This window comes from Mytilus californianus, unplaced genomic scaffold (assembly GCF_021869535.1).
Source record: "Mytilus californianus isolate M0D057914Y unplaced genomic scaffold, xbMytCali1.0.p SCAF_6, whole genome shotgun sequence".
NCBI lineage: Eukaryota > Metazoa > Mollusca > Bivalvia > Mytilida > Mytilidae > Mytilus > Mytilus californianus.
This window is the reverse complement of record NW_026262712.1, coordinates 101,585,778-101,602,454: the sequence shown is the minus strand read 5'-3', so window position 1 is coordinate 101,602,454 and position 16,677 is coordinate 101,585,778. Positions and strand designations below refer to the sequence as shown.

General features: G+C 34.6%; 1 protein-coding gene across 3 annotated transcripts in view; it reads left to right on the top strand.

Annotated features, from left to right (window-relative positions):
• Positions 1–9,981, top strand: part of LOC127706760 (PHD finger protein 21A-like) — a 37,500-nt gene extending 27,519 nt beyond the window's left edge. For all 3 annotated transcript variants that reach the window (XM_052211429.1, XM_052211427.1, XM_052211426.1), the window contains 3 exons: positions 1,143–1,215; positions 2,649–2,752; positions 7,591–9,981. In XM_052211429.1, coding sequence (XP_052067389.1) covers positions 1,143–1,215; positions 2,649–2,752; positions 7,591–7,692 — 279 coding nt within the window. In that variant the 3' untranslated portion in view covers positions 7,693–9,981. The remainder of the gene's footprint in view (positions 1–1,142; positions 1,216–2,648; positions 2,753–7,590) is intronic.
• Positions 9,982–16,677: the final 6,696 nt, after the last annotated feature.

Genomic DNA, 16,677 nt, shown 5'->3' with positions numbered 1-16,677 from the left:
AGAATTCTTTCACACAGAATAAACTTGGATTGGAATAGAATTCTTTCACACAGGAGAAACTTGGATTGGAATAGAATTCTTTCACACAGGAGAAACTTGGATTGGAATAGAATTCTTTCACACAGGAGAAACTTGGATTGGAATAGAATTCTTTCACACACGATAAACTTGGATTGGTATAGAATTCTTTCACACGGGAGAAACTTGGATTGGAATAGAATTCTTTCACACGGGAGAAACTTGGATTGGAATAGAATTCTTTCACACAGGATAAACTTGGATTGGAATAGAATTCTTTCACACAGGAGAAACTTGGATTGGAATAGAATTCTTTCACACAGGATAAACTTGGATTGGAATAGAATTCTTTCACACAGGATAAACTTGGATTGGAATAGAATTCTTTCACACAGGATAAACTTGGATTGGAATAGAATTCTTTCACACAGAATAAACTTGGATTGGAATAGAATTCTTTCACACACGATAAACTTGGATTGGAATAGAGTTCTTTCACACAGAATAAACTTGGATTGGAATAGAATTCTTTCACACAGAATAAACTTGGATTGGAATAGAATTCTTTCACACAGGATGAATTTTTCGATTTATGATTATCTATAATAACAGTTTTGGTCTCTCAAGCTATCTTGGTAATTTCAGCCAGCTACACAAGATAGTCATTATAGTGATTCCATTTAATTAAAAAAAGATCACTAAAAACTTTGACTTAAATTGTAACATGGTAGGGCAGGGGTCATAGGTAGTATATATGGAGGATATGATTAAACATCTTTCTAGTTTTATTTTAGAAAAAAAGTTTGCAAAACAATTTACTTAAAGATGTCATGAGCTGAAAGAGTTCCTAATATGAAATTACTGATACATGTTGGTTAAGTTTGTACAGCATGATGATGAAAAAATAAATTTTAATATTTCCTGAAACAGGTTTAATACCAAATGTATGTGTAGTGAATTTTTATATTCAAATGAATAGCACAATTAAAATACACAGATGTAACCATCGTCATGAACATGCATGAAATATTTGCCACTGGATGTTAAGCAACCAACAATCAATCACAGATGTAATCAAATGTAAATTGCAGGACAGACTTTCATATCTATAATTATTATTACAGGCCAATGGAAAATCTGGTACCTGGTCTGCTGAAACTCTTGCTATGGTACACAACTTCATTGCCAACAAAACTGGTAAGTAGCAAATAACATATTATGGGATGTAATTCAGTTGCTAACAAAACTGTAAGTTCAATATAACAATATACATTACATATTTATGTTATTGTTTTGTTGAGTAAAAAACAATATCAAAACTAGAAAAGTTGTGTGAAGAAAATGTCCACATCTTAGTGAAGTATCAGACATCATTGGCTAAGAAAAATGTTAATTTTATACAAAATTGCTGCCACAGTTATTATCTGTATACTTTTTTATGTTCCCTCCGTAGTGGAGGGGGCATTAAGTTTTGCCCTTGTCCGTCCGTACGTCCCAAAGTTGGTTTCCATTCTCTAACTTAAGTTTGCATCAACCAAAATTTAGGAAACTTATACACAATGCTTATTTCCACAAAACACAGATCAAGTTCAGTGGTCTCGTTAGCCCAAAATAGAAGGGCACCGCGCCCTGGGTGCCCTCAGCCGCGCCCTGGGTGCCTCCATCCGTGCCCTTCTGCCCTAACGCCTTTTCCCCAAAAACCCTTGTGCCGTTTTGGTAAAATTGCCTTTTGTTTCATCGATTTCTTATCACAAAGTTAAATTACATAAATGACACCAGGTGAATGCCCCCAGGTTAATCATGTCATTACAATCAATTACAGTGGATAAGACTTCAAAGGTGTTAATAACTAGGTAATTTAATTATGACAATGTACCTTTTTGTCATAAATTTGATGAATGTGTCAACAAGTGTTTTTAGCTTGGGTCAGCATTTTTGATCTCCAAGAAGAGTGTATAAATGAAGACTTTCATGACTTTAGAATAGAATTTAAGTCATCAAAATACAACTATGCCTTCACAGAAACGCCGTCCATCTCAACTTGTGAGCGACAAGCAAACAGTAAACGTGTTGAAAATTAATTTTGGAGTTACTTCCCCTGTTTTAGCTTATTACAAATTTGTGCTCCTAAAATATTACCTAGTACTAAAAATAGGAATAAATAACCAATTGAATACAAAATTATATAAGAATGTTACGTTAAGGATATTAACTGTCTTTGAACATACCAGTTTGAATTTTGGTGGCGTCACTTTAACCATTCTAGAGTTATGCCCCTTTACAAATGGAAAAATTGCTGAATTTTTCGTTTCCCTATCTAACTTTAGCTTGCCTTAACCAATTGTTATGAAACTTATACACAGTGCTTACTACCACAAAATACAGAACAAGTTTGAATTTTAGTGGTGTCACATTTACTGTTCTAGTTTTATAATACATTTCAATGGGATATACATTTTTTAACAATTTAGTCAACAGACAATAGTGAAAAAAATATTAAAAATTTACATTTTGTGCTATACGTTTTATATGAGAAAGTAACAATAGCATTATCTGAATAACAACTGCAGATACAGAAAAGGAGTGACATTCATTAAAGAAACAACTATATTGAAGTTTATATATTGTAGCTAAAGAGGAAGAGAAACGAAAACTTCAAAGAAGAAGTTCTGATTTACTTGCTGAGAAAATGATGATTGATAATAAAACTAAATCTCTCAATGAAAGTCTTATGGTGAGTAACAAATATATTTTTAAAATAAACTCTTTATAAGGTCTTTTATCTTTTGTTAGTAGAAAACAATTACTAAAGATTTTATTGGCCAGGCATTTGCTCCTCTTGAAGAAGCATGAAGTATGAATTTCTTAATGACTAAAATTGCGTGTATCTACACAATGAAATAAAAAAAAAATGACTATCCCACAAACAATAAGGGCTATGCCATTAAAATAAATGTGAGAGAGAAGAATGGACTTCTGAAACCCCCCTTCAAGCAAGAGAGAGAAGTATGGACTTCTGAAATCCCCCTACACATTAGAGAGAGAAGAATGGACTTCTGAAATCCCCCACAAACAAGAGAGAGAAAAATGGACTTCTGAGATACCCCATAAGCAAGAGAGAGAAGAATGGACTTCTGATATCCCCCCACAAGCAAGAGACAGAAGAATGGACTTCTGAAATTCCCCCACAAACAAGAGAGAGAAGAATGCACTTCTGAAATCCCCCCACAAACAAGAGAGAGAAAAATGGACTTCTGAAATCCTCCCACAAACAAGAGACAGAAGAATGGACTTCTGAAATACCCCCACAAACAAGAGAGAGAAAAATGGACTTCTGAAATCCCCCCACAAACAAGAGAGAGAAGAATGCACTTCTGAAATTCCCTTACAAGCAAGAGAGAGAAGAATTGACTTATTAAATCCCCCTTTCACACAAACAAGAGAGAGAATAATGGACTTCTTAAATCCACCTCCACACAAACAAGAGAGAGAAGAATGGATTTCTGAAATCCTCCCACAAACAAGAGAGAGAAGAATGGATTTCTGAAATCCCCCCACAAACAAGAGAGAGAAGAATGGATATCTGAAATCCCCCCGCAAACAAGCAAGAGACAGAATGCACTTCTGAAATTCCCTTACAAGCAAGAGAGAGAAGAATGGACTTCTGAAATCCCCCAACAAACAAAAGAGAGAAGAATGGACTTCTGAAATACTCCCACAAACAAGAGAGAGAAGAATGGACTTGTTAAATCCCCCCCCCCTTTCCACACAAACAAGAGAGAGAAGAATGGATTTCTGAAATCCCCCCAGAAACAAGAGAGAGAAGAATGCACTTCTGAAATCCCCTCACAAGCAAGAGACAGAAGAACTGACTTCTAAAATCTCCCGACAAACAAAAGAGAGAAGAATGGACTTCTGAAATCCCCCCACAAACAAGAGAGAGAAGAATGGACTTCTGAAATCCCCCCACAAACAAGAGAGAGAAGAATGCAGGGGACTTCTGAAATTCCCCCACAAACAAGAGAGAGAAGAATGCACTTCTGAAATCCCCCCACAAACAAGAGAGAGAAAAATGGACTTCTGAAATCCTCCCACAAACAAGAGACAGAAGAATGGACTTCTGAAATCCCCCCACAAACAAGAGAGAGAAGAATGGACTTCTGAAATCCCCCCACAAACAAGAGAGAGAAGAATGCACTTCTGAAATCCAACCACAAACAAGAGAGAGAAGAATGCACTTCTGAAATCCCCCCGCAAACAAGAGAGAGAAGAATGCACTTCTGAAATTCCCTTACAAGCAAGAGAGAGAAGAATGGACTTATTAAATCCCCCTTTCACACAAACAAGAGAGAGAAGAATGGACTTCTTAAATCCCCCCTCCACACAAACAAGAGACAGGAGAATGGATTTCTGAAATCCCCCCACAAACAAGAGAGAGAAGAATGGATTTCTGAAATCCCCCCGCAAACAAGAGAGAGAAGAATGCACTTCTGAAATTCCCTTACAAGCAAGAGAGAGAAGAATGGACTTCTGAAATCCCCCTGCAAACAAGAGAGAGAAGAATGCACTTCTGAAATTCCCTTACAAGCAAGAGAGAGAAGAATGGACTTCTGAAATCCTCCCACAAACAAGAGAGAGAAGAATGGACTTGTTAAATCCCCCCCCCCCCCCTTTTCCACACAAACAAGAGAGAGAAGAATGGATTTCTGAAATCCCCCCACAAACAAGAGAGAGAAGAATGCACTTCTGAAATCCCCTCACAAGCAAGAGACAGAAGAATTGACTTCTAAAATCTCCCGACAAACAAAAGAGAGAAGAATGGACTTCTGAAATCCCCCCACAAACAAGAGAGAGAAGAATTGATTTCTGAAATCCCCCCACAAACAAGAGAGAGAAGAATGGACTTCTGAAATCCCCTCACAAGCAAGAGACAGAAGAACTGACTTCTAAAATCTCCCGACAAACAAAAGAGAGAAGAATGCACTTCTGAAATCCCCTCACAAGCAAGAGACAGAAGAATTGACTTCTAAAATCTCCCGACAAACAAAAGAGAGAAGAATGGACTTCTGAAATCCCCCCACAAACAAGAGAGAGAAGAATGGACTTCTGAAATCCCCCCACAAACAAGAGACAGAAAAATGGACTTCTGAAATTCCCCCACAAACAAGAGACAGAAGAATGCACTTCTGAAATCCTCCCGCAAACAAGAGACAGAAGAATGGACTTCTGAAATCCCTCCACAAACAAGAGAGAGAAGAATGGACTTCTGAAATTCCCCCTACAAACAAGAGAGAGAAGAATGCACTTCTGAAATCCCCCGACAAACAAGAGAGAGAAGAATGGACTTCTGAAATCCCCCCACAAACAAGAGACAGAAGAATGGACTTCTGAAATTCCTCCACAAACAAGAGACAGAAGAATTGACTTCTGAAATCCTCCCACAAACAAGATGGAGAAGAATGGACTTCTGAAATCCTCCCACAAACAAGATGGAGAAGAATGGACTTCTGAAATCCCCCCACAAACAAGAGAGAGAAGAATGGACTTCTGAAATTCCCCCACAAACAAGAGAGAGAAGAATGGACTTCTGAAATCCCCCCGCAAACAAGAGAGAGAAGAATGGACTTCTGAAATCCCCTCACAAGCAAGAGACAGAAGAATGGACTTCTGAAATCCTCCCACAAACAAGAGACAGAAGAATGGACTTCTGAAATCCCCCCACAAACAAGAGACAGAAGAATGGACTTCTGAAATCCCCCCACAAACAAGAGAGAGAAGTATGGACTTCTGAAATCCCACCACAAACAAGAGACTGAAGAATGGACTTCTGAAATCCCCCCACAAACAAGAGAGAGAAGAATGGACTTCTGAAATCCCCTCACAAGCAAGAGACAGAAGAATGGACTTCTGAAATCCTCCCACAAACAAGAGACAGAAGAATGGACTTCTGAAATCCCCCCACAAACAAGAGACACAAGAATGGACTTCTGAAATCCCCCCACAAACAAGAGAGAGAAGTATGGACTTCTGAAATCCCCCCACAAACAAGAGACAGAAGAATGGACTTCTGAAATCCCCCCACAAACAAGAGAGAGAAGAATGGACTTCTGAAATCCCCCCACAAATAACATACTTACTTTGAGTAAGTTGGCATCAAATAGACATAAGCCATAAATGACCAACAACCCATGTCCAAAAGTATTTTCTTTCTACCCACCCACATTTATTTTAATGGAATAACCCTGAATGACATTGAACAGTAAATAGTTTGACACATGAAGATCATGTACAGGATATTGTTGCTTACTACTTGTATATTGTTCATAAAAGGATATATTGGGTATACAGTCAAAACTGCCTTAACAGTCACCTGGTTTCAGCGGTTTACTGCTTCTAACAGTCACTTTCAGACCCTATCAAGCGTTTCCTCTTTATAATTTAACTCTTTCCAGATGTCACCTGTTTAACGCATTCAGCGGTCACCTTATTTTTGCACGAAATCGTTATTTCAACTTTTAACAAGGGTCATTTTCATGTTTTAATAACCATAATATGATCATGACGAAAAATAAATATGTTCAGTATTGAGGTCAAGATGAGAATTGAAACCTGTTTGCAACCAAGATCCCACAATACAAGGTGAAATGGTGTATTTCTTGTGTTCCACTCCTTTCAGTTTCCATTTAAAACCATATCATCGATTTATTTCTCCACTAATATCAACTGTTTTGAATGTATTCTTCAAATTTAGAGAGCAGGAATCCACCATAGTTTTATTTGTCTGCTCACACAAACAATAACTCTGCCGATTGAAAACACTAAAACAATTTTCCCTGATCCTGTCCACTTGCCAATTAGAATTTTTTCGGAACCTCATTTGAAAGGCCACCTCTCTTAAGCAGTCACTTTTGATATTTCCCATGAGTGACTGCTTAATACAGGTTTAACTTTATATCGTTGGAGACAGCAACCAAACAACACAATAGATTAAAAAAAATTTCACTACACAAAATAAACACTTTCAGATAGATTGGTAGGATTAAGGTATATACTGTTAAGAATAACATTAAAATATATGAACTTTTATATAAAGGAAGCTAATATAATTTCAAATACAAGAAAGTCTGTATGCACATACATGTAAGGTTTCCTTTTAATGAAAAAGGCACTACCTTCACTATATCATAACAAACTGAAGGTAAAGTACAATTTTGACCATTTACACTTTTGCTGTTCAGGAATTATGGTCCTTCATGGATTAGAAAATGGCACATTTGGTTGGTTTCATCCAAAACTTGAGACACTTGATCAAAAAGCCTTTTTAGAATTTTAATATTTTGTTTTCATGACAAAATGGAGGTAGAGATTGATGTGAGCAAATTTCACTTTTGCCGTTAGTCGTATGACACTTGATTCCTTTAATAATGACATTTCAAATGTTAGAAAAATCTGGTTTGTTGTGATTTTAACATCTTCTTGTTATTAGAATGGATTGAACTCGAAAGTGTTTCTTTTTGCCTTTTATTTTAATTGTTTTTCTGTATCAAACTTTTTTTATTTATATTTTTTCAGCAACAACGACAAAGAAAAGAAGAATTGCTAGAAAGACATAGATTAACCCAACAGTCAGTAGAGACAATGAAGAATTTCATCAAAGTTATACAAGCTTCTTAACAGTAGTCTAATATTTCAAAGTTTAGAATTGTACTGAAACAGTAATCCAAAAAAATACAAATATGGTAATTAGGTCCATGTGTTTAATGTTTACATATAGAAAATGATGTGATTATTTATATAATGTGTCAGTTAGAAAGACAACAATCTTCTTAGTACATTAAAGTGAGGTTAATATGAAGAGAAAAGGGTGGAAATAGATTTGTTATTATTTGTTTTTCTACTTAATACTTGGTTTTAAATACTTTAACTGTATACAGTAGAGATGAGCATAATTTGATGCAGTATAATATTGAAAGAAACACAATTAAAAATTCCAAAATATTTTTTTTAACAGTTCAATTTTGCTCCTATGCAAAGTACTCTTTTAGACTGGTGAAAGCCTTGAAAAATTATTGTCTTCTTTTTTGCGTTTTTGGGTTGAATCGTGGACATTTGCCTCAATTATCTTTTTATTATGTACGCACCCTATGGGCATTTTTATGCTGATAAATACGATCAAATCTTTGAATTACTCGTACCTTTTTAATAACAGTGATATAAGAATCAGTCAATTATGGGGAGAAAAAATGAAAAAAAGAGTGCTTCATTTAAAAGCATTTTTAAAAATTGTTAAAAGAATTGTAAGATAAATTCTGTATGACATAATATTGAACCATTTAAATATTTTTTAAAGCAGATATAATAGCTTAAAAAGTTCTTTCAATAAAGTCTACTTAATTAAATTATACATGAATCGGGCTATTATGAAATTGAAAGCTTGAATGTTTCTATTTGACTGTCTTTTTAGAATATGACATATGGGAATATTAAAGTCATATGAAACTTCAAATTTAAAAAAAAGTTGAATATGTTTTATATACTTGAATGGCTAAGTTTGACTCTAAAAAAAGTGAACGTGATTTTTTTTTAAAAAGAAAATCCTTTACTTTATCAAAATCTTCATAAATGTACCAATATTGAAGTATTGACTTCCCAGGCACTAATTCGCCGATATTTTTTCACGTATGCAGTAACCTTAACTATGAGACCTCTTGTTATAACTTCGACCAGTGCAAGTGCGAGGGGAAAATCGTGATGAAAGAATGTAAACAAACGTAGGTAAATAGTAATAACAGATTCTTAAAAGAACAAATTTAATACAACAAATCATTTAACAACTGTTAAGGAATAGTTTAATTAACAAATGGGAACGCATTGAAACTACAAAAACAAATGTCATGGCTCTTTCAATTCACTTATCTGTCACGTTTTCTTCGTGCTCTGTTTTTATTGTTTATCAATGTCCCGATCCGTTGAACTTCGGCAACAAACTCGAAAGTTTAAAAGCTTGCGATCAACAACCACTGACTGAAATATTATTTGTCGATAATATGTTATAGATGTGCAATAAATATAAAAAATGTGCATGCAAGACTTAGTTTAGTATATATGCAGGCATTGGTTCAATAATTTCGATAACATTGAAATTTTAAGAAATTTGTTTCATATGACTTTAAGTATGTGACATTGTTCATCTATGAAGATAATTTATATGCATGTAAAAAAGTTTTAGCTACATCATAATGTTTTACAATTTACTTATTGGGAAATGTATTTGTTGTTTAAGTTTGATATTAAAAGTAATTGTGATGTGTACTTGTTCACTGTCATTTGATAATAATGTAGAATTCTGTAAAAAAAAAAAACTGTGATTTTCAAAATCTTGGCAATTAGACATTTGAATTACTTCGTTTTTGTTCTAGGATTTCCTTGATATTTTTTCTAAAGATTTGTGTGTGTGTATGTATGTGTGTGAAAGAATCATTAATTATAAGAAATTAATTGGAAATTAAGACTTCATTTGTGTTCTTTCATATCTCTTTCTATTTAGAATTCAATGTACACATTGATTTAGATCATAATTGCATTTTATCTTTTTCCACTTATAGATCCTTAAGTCAGTTTTTATCAGCAAGATTAAGAAGGTTTTATTAGAAATTGTCTAATTTGATGATGCCTAGTTTTACTTCATCCCTACACAACAGGTATATCCAGAAGTCCTATGCTAGGTCCTACACATCTTGTATAACCCTATATCAAAGATATAATGATTGTAACATGTTTGTTTTACTAGATGTTGTGTTCTTAAATGTCAAACTCTACTAGAAGGTGCTATTCAGTATGATTTGTAAATAATTAATATGTAATTTATTATAGAGATAGGTTGTAATTTAAAAGAGTTATCATCCAATTATATTCTCACCATATCACATGTTTTATTTCTGTTCAATTTCTTTTTTATGGTTTTGTTCAGAATTTTAAAGACAATATCATAACTATGAGATATAGTATATAAAAAATAAGAATTTGTTAAATTCAGTTAATTGTATAGAAATAGCTAAAAAATTAATGACAGGGATTTTTATGCCCCCGCATGAAGTTTGTACACAATGCTTATTACCACAAAACAAAGATCACATTTGAATTTGGGTGGTGTCATTTTTACCTTTCTAGAGTTATGCCCCTTTACTAATGGAAAAATTGCTGATGAATTTTTCATTTCTGTTCTATAACTTAAGTTTGCCTCAACCAAATGTTATGAATCTTATACACAATGCTTATTACCACAAAACACAGATCAAATTTGAATTTTGGTGGCGTCACTTTTAACGTTAAAGAGTTAGCCCTTTACAAATGGAAAAATTGCTGAATTTTTATTAGTTTCCATTCTCTAAGTGAGATTTGAATTATCTATTTGATAGAATATAATTATTTATGATACTATGATTATTTTTTCGTAATGATATTTTTCATGGCAATGAATTTATAGGTTTTAATGTTGCAGTCATTTTCATGTGTTCACGAGAATGTTTGTTGATGTGTATTGTTAGAAAGGGATACAGTATGTTTGTCATGTCACATTGTTTTGAACTGAATGAAAATATATGTTTTTCTATATCAGTGTTTTTTCTTATTTTTCTTTTTTTTAACCTTGATATGTATATTCTTAATGAATGTATGACATTTGAACATTGGTATACTACTGATGCCTCTAATTTCAAAATTACCTAATAAATATTACTTTAGAAAATAATTTGATGGACTAAGAATCCAAAAATGCAACAAATTCAATATTTGGGTGTAAATTATCTTAATCTATTAAGTAAATTATTGGATATTTTCAGATGTGAAAAGCAAAAAATTAATCTATTGATATACATGATCCTGTGTTGTAGGGGCTGGAAATAAAAGTCAATTCATTCTACAAATATTTCATAAAAAGCATACCTCTTACCCTCCTCCTTATTTTCAATAGATACAAATTACAAGCTTAATTGAGTTAGTTTCGTTATAATTTCTGTTGAAATCATATAAAAACTTTACTTAGAATGTTCTTAAGATAACCCTCTAAACCCTCTTAAGATTATTCTACCCATAGAACAGTCAAAGAAGGCCATCAAAAATATTGTGTAGAGTTGTTCTCTGTTTATATAAGCCTGCATCACACAGCTTGTATCTATACAAACTATTGACATATATGTTCCTCTAAGTTGTCGAAAACAGCATGGCACTTTGGAGGCTTAAAGTGCCTACAAATGAAACTTCATTCAAACGAGCTGTTTGCATAGTGTGACTAATATCCCTCGTACATGCATTTTGTTAGTTGCTGCTGTGAAAATCAGTATTGAGACGATGACATTTTGAGATTTTAGGTTTTCAGCCATTCATTTTATATAATCTTGGCCTCTGTGCTAGGTTGACACATGGTTACTGATAGGTCAATCTGAAAGAGTTATACTGACCGAGGAATAAAGAAATACAGGTTTGTAAACTATAAATTCATAAATCAAAGGTCAAAGTCAAGGTCAGTATGATGCTTCTGAAAACAAAGTTGTGTCAATCTAAGAGATTCCCCCAAAACAGATCGAACAATGTTTTATTATCATAGGGGTCAAAGGTGTAACTCAGGGTTAGAATGACCTACCATTGATATATGACACACACCTGTCCCATTATATAACCGCATACCATTAGTCAACCTAAATTCTATGGCACAAAAGCTTTGCACAGGACACAAATCAGAAGTTTTTACGATCTTGGTTGACCTGTAACCTGACTTTGGTATATGACCCACCCCAAGCCTAAGCTACTACATACCTAGTTTGGTTAACTTAAGTTTTACGGTACAAAAGATATAAGCCAGACACAAAATGAACTAAGGGGCAAAGGTCACCTGACTTGGTATGTGAGACATCCCCACGAATTTGACAAGGTTTTACTATCATAGTGGTCAAAGGTCAGAGTGTCATGACTTTGATATGTGACACACATACACACCAATTGAACAAGGTTTTACTTTAATAGTGGCCAAAGGTCAGAGGAACCTGACTTTGGTATGTGACACATGCAACTGCATAACAGGTTTGGTTAACCTATGTTTTACAGTACAGAAGGTTGACTTCTATGTCATTTGGTCTCTTGTGGAGAGTTGTCTCATTGGCAATTATACCACACCTTCTTATTTTTATAGGCACAGACAGACGGATATAGACCAAACCAGAAAAACTTAACATTGTCCAATGAAACACGAAAAAAGTCAAGGTCATATGAAACCTGCCAGACAGACATGTACACCTTACAATCATTCCTTACACCAAATATAAATGATCTATTGCTTCTGGGACTAGTATTATACTAATTATATTAGTATAATAGTCCCAGATTGCACAGTCAAAAACGCACACAAAAAAAATAACATTGACCAATGAATCATGGTGCTCAAATTGAAACATCATCACGTGGTGGATAACATAGAACATCCTGAGCATTGGTTGCTACAACAACCTTTTCCTCAAAATTTTGAGGAATTTTGTTTTGACCCTGGACTTATCTGCGTATTCCCTTTCCCCTCTTGCTTCTTGTAGCAGCCTTCAAACTATTGTCTATGTACGCATCCCAGACTACATCCACACTTGTTGCACTTTCCAGGTGTTTCCTAATGTAAGGACAGAATACCAAATTAGCATAATCATCAAAGGTATGAGATGTTGATGGTTTAGGCATATTCACAATTGCTGCTCTGTCAATTACTAAAATATCCACCTCAGGAAAATCACCTGTCGCTGTTGTCAATGGTTCTAAACACTTACTGAGAAGATCCAATCAAGAAAAATGGAATGGCATTACTTAGAACGAACTCCTAATGGGAAGACTGTTTCGGCAATGAAGAACAAAATAAGCATACTGAAAAGTGATGTGTCGTTAATTTCAAGACTCTATATATCTTGTCAGACCAGAGGTGGCGACTTGGAAGACTTCTTTGCTCATGAAAATAATATATATCCGCCATCATTGAGCCAGAATGGGAAAATGCGACTCGGAACCGAATTGGATCTTCTCAGTAAGTATTTAGAACCATTGACAACAACGACAGGTGAAGTTCCTGAGTTGGATGTTTTAGTTATTTACGGAGCAGCAATTGTGAACATGCTTAAACCATTAACATATCATACCTTTGGCGATTATGCTGATTTGGTATTCTGTCCTTACATTAGGAAAACTGAAACAAAAGTTGGTGCAGTCTGGTGTGCTTACATAGACAACAATGTGAAGGCTACTACAAGAAGCAAGAGGGGAAGGGAACACGCAGACGAGTCCAGGGTCAAAACAAATTTCCTCAAAATTTGCAAAGTTTTCTGAGAGATGACGACAATAAGAAAGAACTTTTTAGTTTTCTTTCACAGCAGCATGCTAAACAAAATTTTGAGGAAAAGGTAGTTGTAGCAACAAATGCTCAGGATGTTCTATGTTACCCACCACGTGATGGTTTTTCAAGTTTAGCACCATGTTAACATGAAGAGTCTGACACTAGAATCATGGTGCATGTGTCTGATGCAGTAAAACACGGACTTAAACGAGTCATGATTCGAACAGTCGATACTGATGTTGCTGTCATTGCTGTTTCGCTATTCCGTGACATAGGGACAGACGAACTATGGCTTGCGTTTGGGAGTGGAAAAGCTTTAGATATATATGTATCTATGACCTTTTAAATGCACTAGGCATTGAGTGACCACACACACTTCCTGTGAACCATGCCTTTACCGGTTGTGTTGTGGTATCGTAATTGATGCGGTATCTTCGTTTGCTGGAAAAGGAAAAAAGACTACGTGGGAGACATGGATGACATTTGAAGATGTGATTTTAGCATTTAGAATGGTCAGCCTACATAACCAAATATAGATTTGATAATGTTATTGATAGAACGATACGTGGTTTTGATGTACGATCGAACAAACTCATCAGATGGGGTTAACGAAGCAAGAAAACCACTGTTTGCGCAAAAGGGAAGACTAATTAAGGCTATTCCGCCGACTCGGTCTCTAGTCTTTTCCAGCATGTAAAACGTGCTATATATACCAAGGCGGGTGTGTATTGAGATATAGTTTGGAATTTGTTCCTATGTTACCTAGTCCAGGGGCTTATGGATGGCGAAGGGACAAAGATGATCAATGGGAACCCTTTTGGACAGCTCTTTATGAGGCCTCGCTATCTTGTCCCCAGGAGCTTGTACATTTTGGATGTAAGAAACGATGCCGCGGTCGTTGTAAATGTGAAAAATCGGGTCTCCCGTGCACTGCTTTACTAGTATGTGCTTGTGGTGGTGATTTTGAATAGACATGCATTTGCGGCCATAAACATATGTATTAGTAATTTTCAAGATGTTTAGTACTTTAGTGACTTTATTTTTTTTTTTATTCAATCTATCCAAAACTTTACATCGAGGATACAGATTGAGTACTCATCTCTGAAATTTACGCCAAATTGTTTTTACCGGAAGTATTAACTTTGTATTAAAACATTTTAAACATAACTTTAAGCCAAAAGTTTAATGACCGGCAAAAAAATACCCACTTGTTTTACATTTTGAAAAAGTTGAATATTAGAATTAAAAATTGATATTTCTATGTCCGCCATATAGGATATTACCGGAAGTAGGGATTTTTAAGGCATATGTCATATAGATTGTATCCATGAGAAGCACCAAAGAAATATTACTGCACAATATAATGACAGTAGCAATACATTAAAACACATTTCAATTACCCTCCCTAAAAGTACGCTTATTTTAGTACAATGTCCGCCATATTGGATTTTACCGAAAGTAGGGTTATTAAAGACATATAATCTATATAATGTATCCAAAAGTAGCATAGAACAAAGGTTTGTGCCGAATATAATGATAGTAGCATGATTGTAACACCTTTTCACATAGCAGCCTTCGATATTGGGATTATTTAAGTATAATGTCCGCCATATTGAATTTTACCGGAAGTGGTGCATTTTTCTAGATTGCCTCCCTATCTGAAATCAAAGAGTAATACTAGAGGAAGCTTTGTGCCAAGTTTCATGCTTGTAGCAGGATGTGCACAATTCTTCTGAAATATGCTTGTACCCGCTGTACTATTAATATTTTATTTTTATATATCAGCTATTCGCATAAAAATAATTATACATTTGTAATTTTCATTTTTTTCTCTATTTTTAAATTGTATTTAGATTAATCTATGTCTTGTTGCAAGTGGTCCTCAATTAGTTGAAGGCGGTCACTATATGGTAGAAGTAGAAGAATTCATTATTACTGACATCATCCATGCATGTAGTGTACGATACTAAAAGTTTAGATATTGCGCTAATTTTCATCAGACATATACGATACTATTATCAATTAGTATATTCATGTAGAGAAACATATATAATAGTGAATTTATTGCATTTAAACTAGTTTCAGTTTAAGATTTTGATTTCTGAATGGTTTGTTGTATGGTTTAAAGCCGGTTTCGGTTTACAAGTAATTAAACACATTGTTTTTTAGCTGTTTTATTTACACGATTAGGTTTGATAATATAGTGGTATGATTGCCAATGAGACAACTATCCACCAAAGTTCAAATGAAGTGGATGTAAGTAAGTACGGCCTTCTATAAGTTGACACTTACATACGTGAATTGGGTTGCACAAACGTCTATTAAGTTAATAGACTATTACCTCCTAATAGACTATTAAATATCTAATAAACTATTAGTTAATAGAGTGAGTTAATAGCACTAAAATATGAAACAATTCAATTGAGAAAACTAACGGCCTAATTTACAACAAAACAATTTACGAAAAACAAATGTGACAGACAATGGACCAACGACAATCACTGAACTACAGGTCCCTGACTTGGGACAGGCACATAAAGAATGTAGCGGAGTTAAACACGTTTGTGAGCGCTCAACCCTCCCCCTAACCTGGGACAGTGGTGTTACAGCACAACATAAGAACGAACCATAAAAATCATTTTTAAAAGGCTTAACTCATCAGATCGATACAAAGCAGAAAAAACATCAAACAAAAACATAGACCGGACGTGGCAGGGTATTTATCCATCCCCCATCCCTATCAAAACAAAAAAGACACTAAGTACAGATCTAAGAGTACTCGCAGTTAATGACAGCTAGTTCAAAACCAATATAGCAACTAATAAAAAAAACATGTATCCAAGACTAAAATATCAATCAGTTCACATCCAACATCCTATGGATTTAGTGTAAAGACGTCATTTACAGTCAGAGAAAAACATGACCTTGTGCAATGCCAAAATATAGGTATCGACAGATTGTACTACCGTGAAATAATATATGTGTATAACAATAATATTTAGTATGGTTTTAATTTACTGATAACAAAATCAATATTTATGCCATTAAAACAATATTCAGAGATTTAATTACAGTGTTGAATTGGTAACCTGAGAAGTTTAGCAAATTGGTTTTGGTTTTCAAGAAACAAGTGTATAACCATTTTCAGTTTCGAACCAGTTCGAATACAAGTGGTTTGGAAGAAAAAAAACAATAGTGGGTTTATCAAACCAAGGAGGTTGGTTCAAACCTAACAGAAACCGAAACCAACTTAGAGGTAACATATACGCCTTAGTCTATCATCTATATAGCGGAAA